The following is a 19029-nucleotide window of genomic DNA, read 5'->3' as shown; positions in this document are numbered from 1 at the left end:
TCCACAAGGAGGACCTGCAGGACGGCCTGCCCGTGCTCATCCCCAAGGAGGACAGCCTGCTGTACGCGGGCAGCGTGCGGAGCCTGCAGCCGCCCGACATGTGAGGCCGGGGTGTGGGCAGGGGGGACCCTGTGGCCCTGATGGTGGCCGTGACCCGCAGGCCTGCCTAACGCCCCCGTCTCCCTCAGCTACAGCATCGTCATCGAGGGCGAGAGAGGCAACCGGCAGAGGATCTACTCGCTGGAGCAGCTGCTGCAGGAGGCGGTGAGGGGACACCCGCCGGGAGGGGGCCTGCTGCTCCCCGCACCTCCCGGGTGCCCCGAAGCCACCCACCACTCACACGCCGGCCCCGGCTGTACTCCCAGGTTCTTGATGTCCGGCCGCAGTCCAGCCGGTTCCTCCCGCCCGGCACAAGGGTTTGCGCCTACTGGAGCCAGAAGTCCCGCTGCTTGTACCCGGGCAACGTGGTCCGAGGTGAGCCCAGCCAAGGCCCCGCCAGGCTGCCAGCCCCTCCCCTTGGGCAGAGCTGCAGGCAGGAGGCCCCTGGAGTGCCAGGGAGGGGACCCTGCTTCCCAGGCCCGCGTGGGGCCCAAAGAGCAGGCAGTGGGACCAGGCGAGGGGGTTCTGGGGAGTAAAGAGGGACTCCAGCTGCCCCAACGCCTGCAGAGGATGGGAGTGAGTCCTGGTCCCAGAGGTCGTGACCTGGCCACATGGGCAGCTCCCCTGGGGTGAATCCTGACTCCCCGGGTAGGGGACGCGGAGCCCTAGGGCCTGATAGGTGGACGGCAGGTGGGCAGGCGCAGCAGGCCTGGACCAGACGTGAATTTGCACTCGTGTGTGGAGAGGTGCCCACATGGGGGTGATGGATGGAGGCAATATTGCCACTCAGGCTGTGCGCGGGAGGCTGAGGGCTGCCGGCTGTCCTGGCCGCTCCGAGGTCGAATGCGTTCAGGGAGCAGAATGGTCCCAGTGTCGATGGTCAGGTGCCCGGGAGCCCATCCCCTGCTCCTCCCGCCCCCAGGCAACTCCAGCGCCGAAGAGGAGGACCTGGACTCCGTGGTGGTGGAATTTGACGACGGGGACACAGGCCACATCGCCGTCTCCAACATCAGGCTGCTGCCTCCGGACTTCAAGATTCAGTGTGAGCCGGGTGGGCCCTGCCGCGTGGCCAGTCCCAGGGCTGGACAGGCTCCATAGGTGGGGGGTGGGGGGGTGGGGGTGGGACGGTCACCCCGGTGGCCCGGCCCGGTGCTGAGGCCACGCGTCCACTCTGCAGGCACGGAGCCCTCGCCGGCCCTGCTGGTGTCCAGCGGCTGTCGCCGGACCAAGAAAGCGTCCTGTGAGGCCCCCCCGCCCAGTGAGCCCGCCGCCCCCAGCCTGTCCCCCAAGGTGCACGAAGGCCCCGAAGCCTCGAAGGCCCCCGGGAAGAAATCCGTCAGCAAAGACAGAGCTGGTATTTGGGGGGCTGCCCAGAACCCGGGTGGGGAAGCTCGTGGGAGTGTGGGGACCCGACGGTACCCCTGACTCTCCCTGCCCCCCCCGCAGGCAAAACGGAGCTCCTCACCTCGGGTGGCAAGCCCCCCCCCGGGGCCTCGGACCACTTCCTGGGCCGCCGGGCCAGCCCGCTGCTGAGCTGGTCAGCGGTGGCGCAGACCAAGCGGAAGGCGGCGGCCGCAACGGGGGGCAAGGGCCCAGGGCTGCTGCAGAATCTCTTCCAGATCAGCGGCAGCGCCAAGCGGCTGCGGGCGCGTGAGGCGCTGTTCCCGGTGCACAGCGTGGCCGCGCCCGTGTTCGGCAACGGCTTCCGCGCTGACTCCTTCAGCAGCCTGGCCAGCTCCTACGCGCCCTTCGTCGGCGGGGCCGGGCCGGGCCTGCCCGGGGGCGCCCACAGGCTGCTGCGGGCCAAGAGGGCCGAGCGGGTGGAGGCCGAGAAGGGCGGGCGGCGGAGGGCGGGCGGCGAGTTCCTGGTCAAGCTGGACCACGAGGGCGTGACCTCCCCCAAGAACAAGAACTGCAAAGCGTTGCTCATGGGCAACAAGGACCTGGGCCCCAAGCTGGGGCGGCCCCTGCCCAGCGCCAGCTACGCGCACCCAGCCCTCGCGGGCAAGGACAGGAAGGGCCGGGCGCCCGTGCACCCGCTGCCCATGGGGCTGGCGCTGCGCAAGTTCGCGGGCCAGGCCGAGTACCCGCTGCCCTGCGACAGCGACTGCCACAGCTCCTACTCGGACGAGGACGAGGACGGGCCCGGGCTGGCGCCCAGTGTGCCCTCCCGCTTCCTGGCCCGCCTGTCCGTGTCCTCGTCCTCCTCCGGCTCGTCCACCTCCTCCTCCTCCGGCTCCCTGTCCACCTCCAGCCTCTGCTCCTCCGATGACGAGGGCTCCTCCTTCAGCTCGGACGACGAGGACCCGGCCCTGCTGCTGCAGACCTGCCTCACCCACCCCGTGCCCGCCCTCCTGGCCCAGCCTGAGGCCCTGCGCTCCAAGGGGGGCGGTCCCCACGCCCACGCCCAGCGCTGCTTCCTGTCCAGGGCCGCCGTGGCGGGCGGGGGCGCGGGGCCCAGCGGCGGCAAATCCAAGCTCAAGCGCAAGGAGCCCCTGAGCTTCTCCAAAGCCAAAGAGGGATCGCGGAGGCAGCGGCTGCCGTCCGTGGAAAACCGGCCAAAGATCTCCGCCTTCCTGCCCGCCCGGCAGCTCTGGAAGTGGTCGGGGAGCCCCACGCAGGTAGCTGGGCCCCTGGGCGCGTCGCACCCCCTCGCCCTCTCCTTTCTCGTTGTTCAATTTCAACTAAAAACTGGGAAACTCGAGGGAAGAACCAAACACCCCCCATGATCCCCGTGGCCACCCGCCCGGCCCTCGCCTTTGCCAACATAACCGTGGACGCAGGCCCCCGAGATTCTGCCGTGGGGCTGGGAAAGCACCTGCGCCCACGCTTCCTCCCGAGCTGCAGGCGGACGCCTCGCCCCGTCCCGACCTTGTGTGTGTCTCACGGGTCCGGCCTCCCGGCGCTCAGACCAGGGTTCCTTGAGCGCACGGCCCTGACATCCTAACCGCGACCCCCCGTGGACCCGCCGGGGTCTGGGCTCTGGCTGCTGGGTGCCCGTCTTGTCCGGGAAGGTGCCCACACCCACACACCTGCACACAAGACAGCCCTGTCCCCCAACTCTCTGACTGTCTGTCTGTCTCGGGCCCGCAGCGCCGTGGCATGAAGGGCAAGGCCCGGAAGCTGTTCTACAAGGCGATCGTGCGGGGCAAGGAGACGCTGCGGGTGGGGGACTGCGCCGTGTTCCTGTCGGCCGGCCGCCCCAACCTGCCCTACATCGGCCGCATCGAGAGCCTGTGGGAGTCGTGGGGCAGCAACATGGTGGTGAAGGTCAAGTGGTTCTACCACCCGGAGGAGACCACGCTGGGCAAACGGCACAGCGACGGGAAGGTGGGCGGGGGCTGGGCCTGGGGGGCCCTGCGTGGGGGGTGCGCTGTGGGGGCCCTGCCGGGTGGGGGGGATCCTGCCAGGTGGGGGCCCTGCCGGGTGGGGGGCCAGGCCGCCCTGACACAGTGCTCCCCCAGAACGCGCTGTACCAGTCGTGCCACGAGGACGAGAACGACGTGCAGACCATCTCCCACAAGTGCCAGGTCGTGGGGCGCGAGCAGTACGAGCAGATGACGCGGAGCCGCAAGTGCCAGGACCGGCGGGACCTCTACTACCTGGCGGGCACCTACGACCCCGCCACCGGGCGCCTGGTGACGGCCGACGGTGTGCCCATCCTGTGCTGAGCCTGCAGCCACCCGGGGGTGCCCGCGTTCGGAGCTGGGGGGACTCGGACAGACGACGCCGGCCGCCCCTGCCGAGCGGGAGGCGGGCAAGTGAACAAATATGCAAACCAGCGAGGCAGGGTCCAGGCTCTATTTCCCAGGAGAGACGGGGGCTCGGCGCCCAGTCCCACCCGCCCCGCGGGCGCCGTGCCTGCCGGGACCGTGCCCGCCGGACCGCCCGGTCTCTGCTTCCCCCGCCCCCTCCCCGGCTCACGAGAGAGTAGAATCCAAGCCATATCTTCCCGAGTACCTCCGACTGTCCCACCAGGGAGAGCAGAATCAGGTGTCTGTCTATTTATTTCTCTGTAAATAGTGTGTTTCTGCGGGAAGTTTTATGAAAAAAGCACGTGGGAGAGGGTCTCTTCCCCGCGTGCGTGACGAGGATGTGTGTGTGCGCGTGCGTGTGTGCGGGTTTCGTGCTGGGGTTTTCTTTGAAAATGCACTGTTTCCTCAGCCTGGCTGAGGCCCACTGGGCGTCTGTGACCACAGAGGCGGCTGGGGGCCGGGCCGAGCTCTCGGGGGGGGGGGGGGGGGGGGGCTGGTCAGATGGAGGTCACACGTGAGTTTATTTCATGTGAATCCATCTCCTGGGCAGAACGTGTTGGGGTAGGCCCCTCGAGAGGGGGTTGCTGGAGCAGTACAGCCGAGCCCCCCACCCCCCCCAGTGTGGCCGCAGACACATGTATCTTACCTCTGTTTCAACGAAACAAAAATGAACAAATGTTTTAAAGTGTTGGTATGAGGCAGTGATGTTTTGATTTCAGTTCCTGAATATTCCAAGTCATTTCTGATTCCCGCTGGCCCGGCCTCTGCCCAGAGGAGGGAGACCAGCCCGCAGCCCTTGAGGGGGTTCCGGGCCTTTCCTGGAGCCGCTGGGCAGGGCCGATGGGGGGGAGGGGGGGGGGCTGGGCACTTGCTCCAGGCCGCACGGGGGGGGGGGGGGGAGGCACCCCAGGCCTCAGCAACAGGCCCCGTGGACTGGACACTTTGTCCCTGCTCCTGAGGCCGACAGGGCCGGGCATACCTGGCCCAGGGCCTTACCCCTGAGGTGCTCTGAGGGCCACGTGTCCCCACCAAGAGCTCCAGGGAAGCCCCCCAAGTTCACCCTGGCTCCTCAGGAGGCGCTCTCATGTGACCCACAGACACGGCCTAGGTTCCCGGGAAACGGGTATTGGCGGGTGCCTGCACCCCAGCCCCAGCCCCTCTGTCTTTCTGACCAGGAAACCCTCCTCCCCCTCCTGGCGGCTCCATGGGAAGCGCAGGGACCAGGAGGGGGTCCCCGCTCCCCCTCGCCTCCCACGAGTGCAATATTTCATTCCTGGTGGCCGCCTGGGTGGGTAGACGGCAGCCCAGAACCCGAGCCCGCAGCGCGGGGCCAGGCACCCTGTCCTTGCTGACCGCCCCTGCGGACACCCGCCCCTCGCACTCCCCCCTGCACCCCCGCCCCCGTCTGCGTGCGTGTGACGCCCGCCCGGCAGAAGCCCGGCTACTGTAAATGTGTAAACTAAGGGGTGGGTTTTTCAATGTAAACACTAAAAACAAACAAAAACAGAGGTTTTATGAGCAGCAGACTCTATGTAAATGCATTTTAGTATTAAATTTTTTATCGATAACTTGCTTAAGAATAAATATATGAACTATTGTTCCGGAATGGTCCGGAACCCTAACTGTGCCTCAGTGTCCCTGTGTGTCCCGCCGGGCCAGGCCGGCCCCGGGTGAGCCGCTGGCCGGCAGGAAGCCACTCGGGACGTGTGACCAGAACGGGCTTGCGGCGGCCTTGGCCTTCAAGACCGCCAGGACGAGGTCCCTCGCCTTGTCGGTCTCACCTGAGTGAGACAGGTGTGCGGCCTGGCCTGTCATGTGGGTGGCAGGCGCCCTGGAGTCGGGGGTTGGGGGGGCCAGTCCCCGGGGCACAGACACGGGAAGGGAGCCCCTCGCACGCTGTGGCTCAGGAGCAGGCAGAGGGGGCTCTGAAGGGAGAGTCCGGACAGGATGGTGGCACAGGACGGTGACACCCCTCGGGGGCAGCGGGGAGCTGCTTCTGCTGCCAGGTCTGGGGTCGTCCCCATTCAGCCAGCACAGCCGCCACAGCCTCCGACCCCGCAGCGCTCTGAGAGCGAGGGGGAGGGCGAGAACGGCCCCACAGCCGAGACCTGGAGGCTCTGGCACGGGCTCCCTGCTGTGGGCAGACTAACAGGGACATCCAAGGGGCCCACGTACAACTGCCCCAGGGGGTCGAGGTGGGCTCCCCAGAGGAGGTGGTGCCTGGCTGTCCTGGAGGAAATGGTGCAGGGCAGGCGGAGGGGCGGCGAGGAACACCAGGCAGCCAGGGAGTGCGGGGCCGACGCGGCAGCAGCGTGTGGCCGAGGCCCCGTCAGAACCCATGGAGGGTGGGGTCGTGGGGCCGGCCCGGCCTGTGGGACTGGGGCACGGAGGCTGGGGCAGGGGGTCGGCAGTCAGACTGAGGCCCTCACTCTGCAGCCCCGAGGCCCCTGGGGCACCCAGAGAAAGGTCTTAAGCACAAGGGTGGAGGCAGGGGCACAGGGCTGGGGGGGGGGGGAGGGAGCGGCTAACAGGCCCAGGAAGGTGGGCAGGTAGGGGAACCAGGGGGCAGGTGAGGCTCAGGACAGCAGGTGGAGCTAGCGCAGGGTTAGGTGAGTCCCCAGGGTCATTCCCACCAGCCCTGCCTCCTCCCTGCCCCTCCCTCCATCCAGTCACCTCCCTGCCCCCTCCCCAGCTCTCATCTTAACCCATCATGACCCTCGCCCTCCTCCGACTAGGGCCTGGATGGGGCGGGGCAGGGACGGAGGCTGCGAATCCACGGGTGAGACGTCCACACTTTGATCAAGACGAACGAGCCCTTCTGGGAAACGCTGAAGCAGGACAAGCGACGGCCCGGGAGCGAGATCGATAAAAGTGATGTTTCATCAGGTAGAGATGACAACCCGGCCGATCGCAATTCGCTTTTAATACCACAAACCAATTGGGGCCGAGGGCTTCATGGCCCAGGCCCCTGGCTGGGCGAGGAGGCTGGGCGGGATGGGGAGCAGACTCAGGCCCAGGGAAAGGGGGAGCTCTCTGGTCCAGCCGGCGAGAGGTCATCTGGGCACTCAGTGGCCGAAGCCAGTGGCCTGTCTGGCCCCTGGAGGCCGCCTGAGCCTGGGCGGCACTAGGCGACCTGGAAGGAGGGACCGCCTCTGAGGCCCGGGTGCCAACTGGGGAAGTGGGAGCCGCGGACGGGACACTGGGAGCTCCCTCCCCTCCTGCCAGGAACCTGGGTCTCAGCCTCCCCCCTGCCACCCGCTCCCCTCAAGCTGCTCTTCCTCTAAAAGTCAGGCTGCCCGGCTGGCAGGGCTCGGTGGTTGAGCGTCTAGGAACCAGGAGGTCAGGGTTCAATTCCCGGTCAGGGCACAGGCCCGGGTTGCGGGCTCCATCCCCAGGGTGGGGCTGCAGGAGCAGCTGGTCCAGGATTCTCTCATGGATGTTTCCCTCTCCCTTCCTCTCTGACACCAATAAGCATGTTTTTTTAAAAATCATGACAAAAAGCAGCCTGCGGCTGGCCTGTCCACCGCACCCCTCAGTGTGGCCCCAGGGTGGCAGGCGCTGTGGCTGAGAAGGGTGAACCGGGCTCCACTGAGGAAAAGCCTCCAAGTGCCGGGGTTGGGGGGCAGGGGGGACACCCAGAGCCCCCCTCCTGGGATACCTGCTGGAGGCAGCCAGACTCATGGACAGAGACGGGGGGGGGGGGGGGGCCACACACTATGGTCGCCGGACCCTGGCAGGGCCAAGCAGGCTGCCTGTGCCTTCTTCCTCACGGTGACGGGCTTTGGGGCGTGAGCACAGCCCCCCTAGTAGCCAGGTGAGGCTCCAGCACCCACGCCTGGCCACATGGCGCCTCCTGCAGCGGCACCTGGGCCCCAAGGACCGACCCGCCTCCTGGAGGAGCAGGGGGGTCACGGGGCGGTGGATCCGCTGTGTCAGTGTGGCCTGTGGTCCCACCATCGGGGTACCTCCCACCACACGTTCCCCGTTCCCCTGAAATGCACATTGAAGCCCACATCCTGTTTACTTGGGGGCAAGGGGTTGGTCTTGAAACCCAACTGTCCAACCGAACCGGGCTCCTCGCCCACCCGCCCGCCCGCCCGTGAGCAGTGCCAGCAGCTTATGTCCCTCACGCGGCAGAAGGCAGCACCAGAGAGGCCCGGCAGCCCCGGCACACGGCACACCCCGGACCTGCCAACGAGGGAGAAGCAGCGGGTTACAGACGGCTCTGTGCTGGCCCCGCTCCCCGGGGACCGGGGCAGCTACAGACAGAAGCCTGGGGGTCCGGGCCCTAGGTCCACAGCATCCTGGGCAGGGCCCGGCCATCTGGCCAGACACGAGGGACTTGGAAGGAGCCAGTGACAGATGCGCCGGGCGGGGCTGGAGGAGGCAGAGAGCGGACCTACGGCGTGGACTGTGCCCAGAGCTGAGCCTCTGCCGGCCGGGCAATGCCAGGAGAGCTCCCCACCCAAGAGCTCTTAGCCGCCCAGGGCCCGGGACCCCCGCGGGCGCCCGCCATCCCCCGCCCGCAGGCCTCGGGCTCAGGCACAGAGCAGCGGGCAGGCAGAAGGCCCAGGACCGCGCTGAGGAACACTCCGCTGTCAGCAGCAACCACGGGTCTCCTGTAGGTGGTGACCCCGTGCCGGGGCCCTCCCGCCCTGGTCCTGGCGGGGCAGCCTTTGCCCTCGCCTGGAGCAGACGCCCTTGCATTTGGATGCGCCGTGGGCCCAGGGAAGACCTGACGGCTCCGGGAACCCCACCGGCCCTGCAGCTCAGGGACGCCAGTCTGAGCACAGGGACGGCAGGAGCCATGTGGCGCCTTCCCGCACCCGCAGGCCAGGGGCCACACAGCCTGGGCAGCGGGGGGAGGGGCAGGCACAGGCCCCTCAGGGCTGCTCTCCCTCCACCCCAGGCCCGGAGCCAGCAGCCTCTCAGTGCCACCGGGGACCTGGGCTCTGCCTTCTGTGCTGCCCCAGGGTGGCTCCCAGGAGCGGGTACTGCTCCCCGAGGCCGGGACTGTGGCCACACCACCGAGTAAACAGGAACAAGAGGGTGTGGGGCGGCCGGCCTGGCTGGGGGACGTGAGTGGGACTGGGGACGTCAGGAGTGTCCCCCTGTGGCCAGCGGACATGTTCATGGGGACCTTTGCCGCCCCCGGAGAGCAGCTGGACTTGGGCATGAAGCTCGATCTGCCGCCAGGGAGAGAACTGCCCGTCAGAGGCGGCTCAATGGCAGCACAGTCAGCAGGGAGGGGCCGGGGCACTGGTTGGGGCTGTGAACTGTTGGGGGAGGGAGATGGCTCGCCAGGCCCAGCCATGCCCTCACTACCTCCTCCCACTTGCATTTATTGTGGATTCCCTTGTGCGCTTCCCACACACCCCTGCCCTCCCCACAGCCCCTCCTCTGCTCCCACAGCCCGTCCCCTCTCCTCCCGCTGTCCTGCCCCCCACCCGACCCCCAGCGCCCAGAGTCCCTCCCAGCCCCTCTGCTGCCGTCCCCACTCTGCAGCTCCGGCCCCAGGCCCTCCCAGCTCTCCACACCTGCCACCCACCTGCCACCGCTCAGCTGAGCTCTGGCTTCAGTCCCAGGGAAGAGCGGGGACTGGAACCCCGCGGCTGCCCTGCGCCGGCTGGCCCAGCGGCTTTGGTCCTGGGATGCTCCCTTTCCGCCGTGAGAATGGTGACCACACCCCCACACGGGAGCATTCTACCCACAGGCTCAGGGGTGGCGCAGGGTCCCCAGCCCCCAACGGCTGACGAGGAAGGCACAGGCCGCCCGGAGCTGGCACCACGCTGCGGGGAGGGTGGCGGGCACGTCTGCGGGGGTCCCGTCAACCGAAGCTCAGGTTCTGCCCCTTGTGCGCACGAGCACGCTCGGGGCCGCCCAGGCCTGGGGAACCTGCGGGTGCCCCACGTGCTCCTGAGCGAGAGGCGGGCGAACAGTCCGTGTGCACCCAGCCCTCAGCACGGCTCGCGGACACGAGCAGACTGCCGCCCACACCGCGGGCCGCAGAGCTTATGTTTTTGTTTTGGGGGGGGCAGTTTCTTGTTTGTTTTTTAAATAATTTTTTTTTTCTGGAGAGGAAAAGAGAGAGGGTCAGAGAGTGAAACATTCATGAAGAGAGAGAGTCATGGACCGGCTGCCTCCTGCACACCCCACACTGGGGATGGAGCCCACAACCTGGGCCTGTGCTCTGACCGGGAATCGAACCATGACCTCAGCCCAAGCCACATCTGCCCCCAGGACAGGCACCGCCACTGGCTCCCCTGGCCTTGGGTGGTGGCTATGCAGCAGGGCCGAGGGCACCTGCCGACACACCCCACGCCCTCTCCCCTCCTAAACCTACCCCCTCCACCTCCCCCCTGGGAAACGGGTCCGGTGGGGGTGCTTTGGGTTCACAGAGGCCAGGTCTGGAGCTGGCACTTCTGATTCCAGGCCACCAGGTCCCAGCTCCTGAGCTGGCCGAGTCGGGGTGCACACAGGGGCGCTCGTGTGCCAGCTGCAGCGGAGGAGGCCACCCCGCAGGGTGCGGAGGACAGAGGCCACCGCTGGGCCCTGCAGGGAAGAGTGGCTGGTGGTTAGTGACAACTGCCCATGTGATGGCGGAGGCAGGGCAGCCTTGCTGTCCCCGAGAGCCCCCTCACTCTGCCCCCTCCCCCACCAGGCTCCTCGAACCCCGCCAACCCCCCCACTACCTCCCTGACCATGATGAATGTGACACCACAGCTCACGTGTATGCACTGAGCCTGGGATTACCCGGGGCGAGACCGGACCAGCACGTCACTCACGATCTTTCACCCGCCCGGCGTGACAGGAAGGGTGGGGTGCCCAGCCTCTGACCACCCAGGGCCGCATCCTCGCACCCCACACTTCCACCTCAGGGCTCTTGCCTTTCTTCGCTGTTCCCGCTGCTCCAACTCCTACTGCCCCCAAAGCCACCAGGTCACCTCCTTCCCTGTCCCTGTCTGCAAGGAGCCGCTCCCTCCTGGACCCTCCAGCGCCCGCGGCTCAGGCTGCCTCACCCAGCTGTGCTGCTGAACTGTGAACTTCACCCTCGGAGCACAGCCCTTCCTCCTTAGGGCTCCCTGGGGCTGAGCCCCGGCGGGGAGAAAGCCCAACACGGCCCCGAGGGGAGATGCCTCTCCCAGGCCCAGCACACGGTCCACTCGTCCTCCAGGGATGCCTGCCCTGGCACTGCCCTGGGCCAAGGCTGATGAAAAGGGAGCATTCAGGAGGGCCTCCTGGAGGCGGCGGCGCCTGAACTTCGTCGGCCAGGTGCACTGACAGGCAGGCGGTTGGCGCCCTGCTCTGCCTCGTGCTGAGCCTTCACCTGCAGGACATCTCGTGGCTCCGAGAGGCTCTGAATGGCTCTGCAGAGTGAGGCCCCAGCCAAGCGCTGCCCCCACCCCCCCACAGGAGGCCTCTGCAAGGGATGCAATGGCTTCACTACCATCGTATGTCACTGCCTGCAAACAGCAAGGTCTCTAAGATGCTTTACTCACACGCAGGACAGGTGCTACTGCCCAGCCGCCCTGCCCCTGCCGAGGCCGACCTGTAAGCACAGGATCAAGGGGACCCCTTTGCCCTCAGCCAACGAGGAGCCCGCAGATGACTTGAGCAGGCGCGGAAGGCGAGGTCACGGCTCAGTCACAGGCCCCTTCCTGCCAGGTCGCTGTGTCCCGATCCCCAAGGTCACAGCTCCTGCTCACTGGGCCTCTCCTGCGGCTGCCACTGCCCTCCAGGCCTGGATGGCCACAGCCCCCCTTTGCTGCTGGCCCTGGGACCTGTCCCCTCCCTCCTTCTTTCATTCACCTTCCACTTACCCAACTCCCCTGACACCCTGACTGAGGCGCCACAACCCTGTAAGGCCATGTCCAAGGACATTCGTGTATGTCCCACTTGGAGGGGCGGTGAGATGACTCCTGGAGCGACTCCTGGGAACGAGGCCAGGCTGAGCCCCAGGCCCCCCCTGTTTGGACCCCCAGGACACAGTAGGAGAAAATGTCAATGCTCCAATCACAACGAATGACTGATCTCGCAGGAGAGCCTTCCTGGCCCCCTGGGCCCAGCCCCCGAGGGATGCGAAGAGGGTGGTGGCGGCGCCCTGCACCCAACCCCCCGGGGAGGAGACCCGGCCCCCAGCGGCCTCCACCGGAACAGGCCGGGCTGTGAGGCTGCACTTCACCTCCGCGTGCGCCCTGGAGGCAGCCACGACTCGGGCCCCAACACACACAGACCGAGGGGCGCAGCAAAGACCTTCCTGCGCAAAGGGACCCTCAGGGCCGGCGGGTCCCCGGGGTGGGGGTCCCGGGAGCCGCGAGGGAGCGCGCGTGGCCCTCTGGTCTCGGGGCGCCCGGGATGTAGGGGCCCCACCCGCCGCCGCCAGCGAACCGCCCCACGTGGGCTCGTGGCCCTGGTGCCCGATTGGCCGCAGCACAGCCAATCAGAGGGCGCCGTGGGCAGCGGCAGCGCCGATTGGCCGCAGCCGGGCCTCGGGAGGGGGCGGGGCTCCCTTTTGTTCTTTGCTCCTGGGCGCTGCGGGCGCCCCCACCCGGAGCCCGGAGTCGGGTCTGGGCCGCCAGGAGCCGGTGGGTGGCCGCTCGGACGGCCTTCTCGCACCTCCCCTCCGCGCTCCGCTCGCTCTCGGAGGAAGGCCGACCAGCCGTTCTGCTCCTGCCCTTGCCCCGGACCCTTGTTCCCTCCCGCCTCCGAGGACTGGGGGGGGCGGGGGGGGGAGAGAACCATGGAAGCGCCGGCTCCACACCAGCCAATGGGTGGCGGGAAGGCCCATCCCCCGAGGGGGGCGGGGGGGGGGCGCCGGGAGGGGCTGGGTCCGGATTCTGCTGACCTGAGTCAGATGCAGGTGGGGGCTGTGTCCCTGATGGGGGGGCGCAGAGCCTCAGCCGGGGCCACGCTCAACTCCCTCCCTCCTCAGCCCTCTTCTCGGTGGCCCCGCTGGGTGGAGAGTGGTGGCCACAGGAACCAGGCCCCTCAGAAGGACAGAGGGCTCAGGGCTGGCCTCCCTCCCAGCCCCCCAGCTTTCCCCTCTCCCCCCTCCCCTCCTGGAAGCATTGCCCAGTGAGCTCTGGCCGCACACACCCTCCCAGTGCTGCCCGACGGCGACACTAGGCTGGGGCCTGAGGTCCCTTCCCTGCTGGTCCCCAGGCTCAGCTCCTTCCCTGCCACCAGGTGGCCACCAAGGAGACACCCAAACAAAGCCACCCAGACCAGGGTGTCAGACCCCAGGGAACCCTCGGGGCCCCTCCCAGACCCCAGGGACCTAGAACCCCCAGCCAGCGCTGATGGAGAGGGTGCGGGTGGGGAGGGTGCCGGTGGGGAGGGTGCAGAGGGGGAAGGCGAGCCTGGACACTGGCTGGAGGACAGCAGCTGGACCAAGTCATCTCCAAGGTCACAGCCCGGCCTGGGGTCTGTAAAGACCAGTTCCCTGAGCGAGAGTCTAGTCTGATCGGCATTCCGCGTCTTCCACGTGGAGTCCGTGGAGCGGCCCCTCAGCCATGGGTGGCGCCCCGGCTCCCACACGCAGCCTGGCCCGCCCGCCCGGGGTCAGAGGCTCCCTGCAGTGGCCCTGGAAGGGCTCCCAGCCGCAGGTCCTTGGCAGGTGTCTGCCGGCTCCCTGGGGGTGGGGAGATGAAGGCGGACATCTGCGGAGTGTTTTTACTGTTGGACAAATTGAATCAATTAAACAGGCCCCATCGGGGTGGCTGGGAGCCCAGTGAACAGGAAGGAGGAGGGGAGCAGAGCCAAGGGGGTGTCTCCCCAGGAGGGTTCAGGGTGAAGAGGCACAGGACACACCCCTCTCCCTGCTGTTGGGGGCAGGGACCCCCTGTGCTGACCGCCCTGAGGGAGGAAGGGGAGCCGGGCCAGCTCCTGGGGTTGCCGTGGGGACACTGTGGGGCTGGTCCTGCGCCCCTTTGGCCACCGAAACCCTTTTCCTCCAAGATGCAGGCACCCAGGCTCCGGGACCGGGGCTCCCTGACACCAGCCTCCTTTCAAAGGCATTTTGTCGCTCCCACAGGAGCCAACGGAAGCCCGGAGGCTCCACCCAGGAGACGAGGCTGCCCAGGCAGCGGGGGAGGAAAGAGGTGAGAGCCAGGGCACTGGTCACCACCTGGGGCGGAAGCCTCCCCAGGCCAACCAGGGATGCAGGGGCCGGCTCTCTGGGACCCCGCAGACCCGGGGCGGCCACCTCTGAGGGGCCCAGCAGCCGCAGGACCGGGGGCTGCTGCAGGGTTTCGGGGAGTCCGGCCCGGCTCCCAGCCCAGCCACCACCCTGGCCAGGCACTCGCTAAAGTGCCCTGGCTCTTCCCGGCCACGCAGTGACCTTGGTGTCGCCCTGGACAGCCAGACCACGTCTGTCCCTGGGTGTCAGCTGACTGCCACCAGGCCCCCAAGGCAGAGGTCTCCTCAGCAAAGGCCCGTGGAGGACACAGTGGTCAGAGGGAGGCCTCCACCTGCCAGCACTTGGATCGCAGGACAGAGGCTGGGAAAGGCACCGGCCACACCTGGAGCTGGGATGGCGGAGGGTCCCGCCTCCAGACATTAGCCTGGGCGGCCACGGGAGGCCCGCTGGGGGTGGGGGGTGGAGAGAGAGCCACATGCTCTCCCCTTGTTCTTGCCGCCTGCCCTTGAGGCCCCGGATGCGTGAGGTCTTGGGTCCCCTCGTGCTGTGTCTTAAGGGACTGCGTGTTCAGGCCGGTGGCGGTCAGCGGTCAGCACTCGGGAGGCGGGGTCAGTCTAGGTGCGCTGAGCACCAAGCAGGTAGCAGGCGACCCAGGGCCCTGGAAGGAAGGGCGGCTACTCCGCCCGCTGAGCTCCTGATGCATGTTCGCCCGACGTCCTGAGCGGCGGTGCACGCAGCCTTGGGCGGGAAGTCGCCGCCCCTTGGCTCGGGGAACCAGATCTAAAGCCGCCTCTGCAACCTGGAGCACCCACCTGGGTCCCCCAGGACGCGTGAACCCCGAGATCAACCTTTGGCGCCACCACTGGCCCTCAGCGTGGAGCCGGCCGGCGGCAGAGGCGATGCAGGGGCGCCCTCCAGCGACCGCGGCTGGGAAGGCGGCCGACTTGCAGGACCCAGAAACGCAGGCCACGCCCCTCCCCGGCCCCATGGCCCTGATTGGATGGCAGGTAACTTGGGAACCACAAAGGGAGCCGCCCAGTGAGAGTAAAAAGCAAGATGCCGCCCTGGCTGGTGTGGCTCAGGGGATAGAGCGTCGGCCTGCGGACTGAAGGGTCCCAGGTTCGATTCTGTCAAGGGCACAGGCCCGGGTTGTGGGCTCGATCCCCGGTGGAGGGCGTGCAGGAGGCAGCCAGCCAATGATTCTCTCTCATCATTGATGTTTCCATCTCTCTCCCTCTCCCTTCCTCTCTGAAATCAATAAAAAAATTAATAAAAATATTTTTTAAAAAAGCTAAATGCCTTTTAGAGTGACTGCTGGGCTCCTGCCAGCCCCGAGGGGGCGGAGCTGGGGAGGAGTAGAGGGAGGGGCCTGGGATCAGGAGCTGTGTCTGCTTTTATCCCCCTGCAGGTCCAGGTCTCTCCTGGGCACAGCCTCCGGGCAGGACGCCTCCCAGCTCGCCGGGTGGGATGGAGGAGGCGGCGCCCTCAGGAGTAACCCACTGCCCAGAGCACCTTGGTGGGCGGCGCCCACACGGCCAGGGGTGAGCCTTGGGGCGGTGAAGGATGGAGAAAACAGACAAGAGAAGAAAGCTGGGGTTGGTGGGACGCTGCCCTCTGATAGCGCCACGGCCTGCAAGCCGAGTCTCTATTTTATAGCCAGATTCCAGGAGGCAAAGCAAGGGCGAGGTCAAGACGGTTACAACGTTCCCCGGGTTTCGAATCCACTCAATGACAGGCACCTGGTCAAGCTCTGTTTCCTTGCTGCACCTCCTGCTGCCCACATCACTCAGCCACGTGGGCCCACAGGTTCGGACCATAAGGTCAAGCTCACAGCCACGGCCTCTGGCTGTCATTGTGCAGGGACTTGCACGTGGCTTTGCCACGAGAGGACCGGGCCCTCTCATTAGTCCGAGGCTTGAACCTGTCCAAACGCTGTAGCCGCTCCCCACACCTTGGGAGCAGAGAGGACAGGCAGGTGCCATTTCCAACCTTTTGGCTTTAAATGCTTTAACAGCTTTTAAAACATACTTCACATACCATACAGGTACCCCATGTAAAGTGTACAATTCCATGGCAAAATATATACAACAAACTTTGCCAATTTTTCCTAATCCTCACGCGAGGACATTTTCATGAGAGAGAGAGAGAGAGAGAGCGAGAGAGAGAGCGAGAGAAACACCCAGGTGAGAAACACTGCAGGTTTGGTGTGTGCCCTCACCCGGAATCGAACCTGCAACCTTTTGGTGGACGGATGACGCTCCTACCAACTGAGGCCCACTGACCGGGGCAAAACCTGCCATTTTAAAACCATTTTCTATGCAGAGGTCAGTGGCACTGCGAACATTCACAATGTTCTGCCATCATCACCATCCACTTCCAGAACTTTTCACCCCAAACAGAAACCTTGTATCAAGCAACAATGCTGCATTCCTCTACCCCCCAGCTTAGCAATCTCTGGTCTACGTCTCTATCTATATATAGAAAGAGCCAGCGACCCGAACTCCATAACGAGCAGAAGAACCAGAAAGCAGGACACCAGGCCCCTCGGCCAGGCTGGCCCGCCCCCAGGGAGCGGGTAGGGGCGCCCCGAGGCGACACTATAGGGGGTGCGAGTTTCATGAGGGAAGTCGAAGAAACAGGGGGGAAGGCCTTAAGGGTCTGCGGGGTTGGGGTGCGCGGCCCAGAGTCGGTGTGGAGTGAGCTGGGGAAGGAAGAGGAAGATCCGATTGGAAACGGCCCAGCACAGTACCTTTCTCCTTGCGAACCAGGACGTGGACTGAGCGGGCGGCTGTTTCACGAATGCCCTTGGGCCCGACGTGTTCACGGCAGCGGCAGGACTCCCGAAACGTCACTGATTCCAAATAGCAAACAGCTATCAACGCCCAAGAACAGAAAAATCCCCCTACTAGCGGCCCTGGACGTTGCATCGCGACTGAAGGAAACATCACTTGTGGAGCTAGAAGAACCCGAAGTCTGCGCCCAGAGGACTGTGGGATTGAGGAGGCCACCTAGGCGCCCAGAGGACTGTGGGATTGAGGAGCCTGGGCGCCCAGAGGACTGTGGGATTGAGGAGCCTGGGCGCCCAGAGGACTGTGGGATTGAGGAGGCCACCTAGGCGCCGACCGCTAGCCCGTGAGCGTTACTGCGCATGTGCAGAGTCAGCCCATACGCCTCAGTCTCGCAGTATTTGGACGTGACCTCTGGCGGGAAATTATTTCTTTTTTTTTTTTATATATTTTATTGAGTTTTTACAGAGAGGAAAGGAGAGAGATAGAGAGTTAGAAACATTGATGAGAGAGAAACATCGACCAGCTGCCTCCTGCACACTCCCCACTGGGGATGTGCCCGCAACCCAGGTACATGCCCTTGACCGGAATCGAACCTGGGACCCTTCAGTCCGCAGGCCGACGCTCTATCCACTGAGCCAAACCGGTTTCGGCGGGAAATTATTTCCATTGAGGTTTGCCGTTCTCTTGCCGGGAGGAAGATCACAATGAAAGGTTTCGTTTGTCGCCTTGGTTGGAAGCGGAGGCAGATGGGACAGTGACGAGTAAGACACTTTGGTGGCAGTGAAGGGCAGTCTGTCCCGACAGTTGGGCGCTCAGAAGGAGAGTGTGATTGGGGTGGAAATCCTGGGAAGGGGCCTGAGGCCTGAAACCAGACTCTGCTCTTAGGGTCCCAGGCCCCGGGTTTGGAGGCTACCGGTAACACATCCGAGTGGAAGTGTTTGCACAGAAGCCCGTCAGTGCTGAGTATCTGCTGTGTTTACCAGCCTTAGCTCTCTGCAAGGAATACGGAATAACGTTAAATGCCTCATGTTCTCAAGAAGCTTGGCTTTTAAAATAAAAAATAAAGAAGAAATATAAATATTAAAAATTTTAAAAAAAGCTTTAGTTTTAGGGGTGAAATCAGGCAGGCAGGTGAGCGGTTAGGAGCCAGCGGTCCAGGTTGCGGGAGGGATGTCCACGGCCAGGTTAGGCCCGATCCCCTGGTCAGACACCCCCGAAAGGCCCTGGGGTTGCGGGAGGGTGCAGGCTGGACTAAGCCCCCCCCCCCATCATGAATTTCGGGCACACAGCCTCTTGTTTCCCGTAAGTGGGTCGTGGACTATGGGTCCTTCCGTGTCCATCTGTCACTCGGCATCCTGTCCTCTGGCCCCTGCGCCGCAGCAGGTGTCCACCTCCACCCTTTTCATGGCGAATGTCCCAGGTGTGGACAGGCCCGTGTGTTTACCGTCCTCTGGTGGACACGGGGTTCCCTGTGGACAAGGCTGCAGTGGACACTGGCTGTGGAGGCCCTGCCGATCGCCTCGGGTGTGCCCCTCGGAGGGGAGCCATTCCCTTTCGCTTTTGGAGCCGCGGGGGCCACCTTTCTGTGGGTGAAAGGGGCCACATGCTGACCTGACAGCTCAGGGGAGGCCTGCATGGCGGTCTTGCAGACTCAGACCTAAAGTCACCACAAAGGATGGTCTGAAATTAAACCTTAACTAAAGCAGTGATGGCGGGCAGTTACCTCCTGGGCCAGTATCTTCACTGACGAGGTCAACCTTTACCTTAACTGAGCCTCTGTCTTTTTGCATCTATGATAACATACCCTTGAAATGTCTGGGTAACTTGTGATTTCCCTGTACCTGGAGCCCCTGGGGCACAACCAGGTGTGCTGAGCCCAGGACAGAGACCACAGATTCCTTCACTATCATGTTTTTTTGTTTGTTTGTTTTTTAACTATCATGTTAATTGAATTTCATGTAACTCACCTATGTTCCTCCTTTGATTGAAATGTATAAATACAAATGTAACCCGCCATTCTCCGGAGCATTATCTCAATTTGTTGAGGTTCTGCTTCCCGGGATATGCCGACAGTTTGGCTCAAATAAACTCACAAAATTCTTTACAGGTTTCAATGGTTTTTACGTTAACATATCCATGATGGCGGCTCGCGCTGCATGAGGCGTCCATGTCTCTACACCCTCCCAGCTCCTGTCACTTCCATCACGATTATTATGTAACAACATTCATTTAAAAAGTCATATTTTCG

At 64.9% G+C, this 19029-nt stretch overlaps 1 protein-coding gene across 3 annotated transcripts in view; it reads left to right on the top strand.

The window, feature by feature from the left end:
- Window positions 1-4333, top strand: part of BAHCC1 (BAH domain and coiled-coil containing 1) — a 45125-nt gene extending 40792 nt beyond the window's left edge. For all 3 annotated transcript variants that reach the window (XM_036342169.1, XM_036342166.1, XM_036342167.1), the window contains 8 exons: window positions 1-100; window positions 189-264; window positions 366-474; window positions 1022-1141; window positions 1277-1453; window positions 1546-2720; window positions 3193-3429; window positions 3564-4333. The exon at window positions 1-100 is cut by the window's left edge and continues 15 nt beyond it. In XM_036342169.1, coding sequence (XP_036198062.1) covers window positions 1-100; window positions 189-264; window positions 366-474; window positions 1022-1141; window positions 1277-1453; window positions 1546-2720; window positions 3193-3429; window positions 3564-3770 — 2201 coding nt within the window. In that variant the 3' untranslated portion in view covers window positions 3771-4333. The remainder of the gene's footprint in view (window positions 101-188; window positions 265-365; window positions 475-1021; window positions 1142-1276; window positions 1454-1545; window positions 2721-3192; window positions 3430-3563) is intronic.
- The last annotated feature ends 14696 nt before the right edge of the window (window positions 4334-19029 follow it).

This window comes from Myotis myotis, unplaced genomic scaffold (assembly GCF_014108235.1).
Source record: "Myotis myotis isolate mMyoMyo1 unplaced genomic scaffold, mMyoMyo1.p scaffold_m19_p_17, whole genome shotgun sequence".
NCBI classification, from domain to species: domain Eukaryota; kingdom Metazoa; phylum Chordata; class Mammalia; order Chiroptera; family Vespertilionidae; genus Myotis; species Myotis myotis.
Note: the sequence above shows the minus strand (reverse complement) of the source record. Positions and strands in the feature narration are given on the sequence as shown.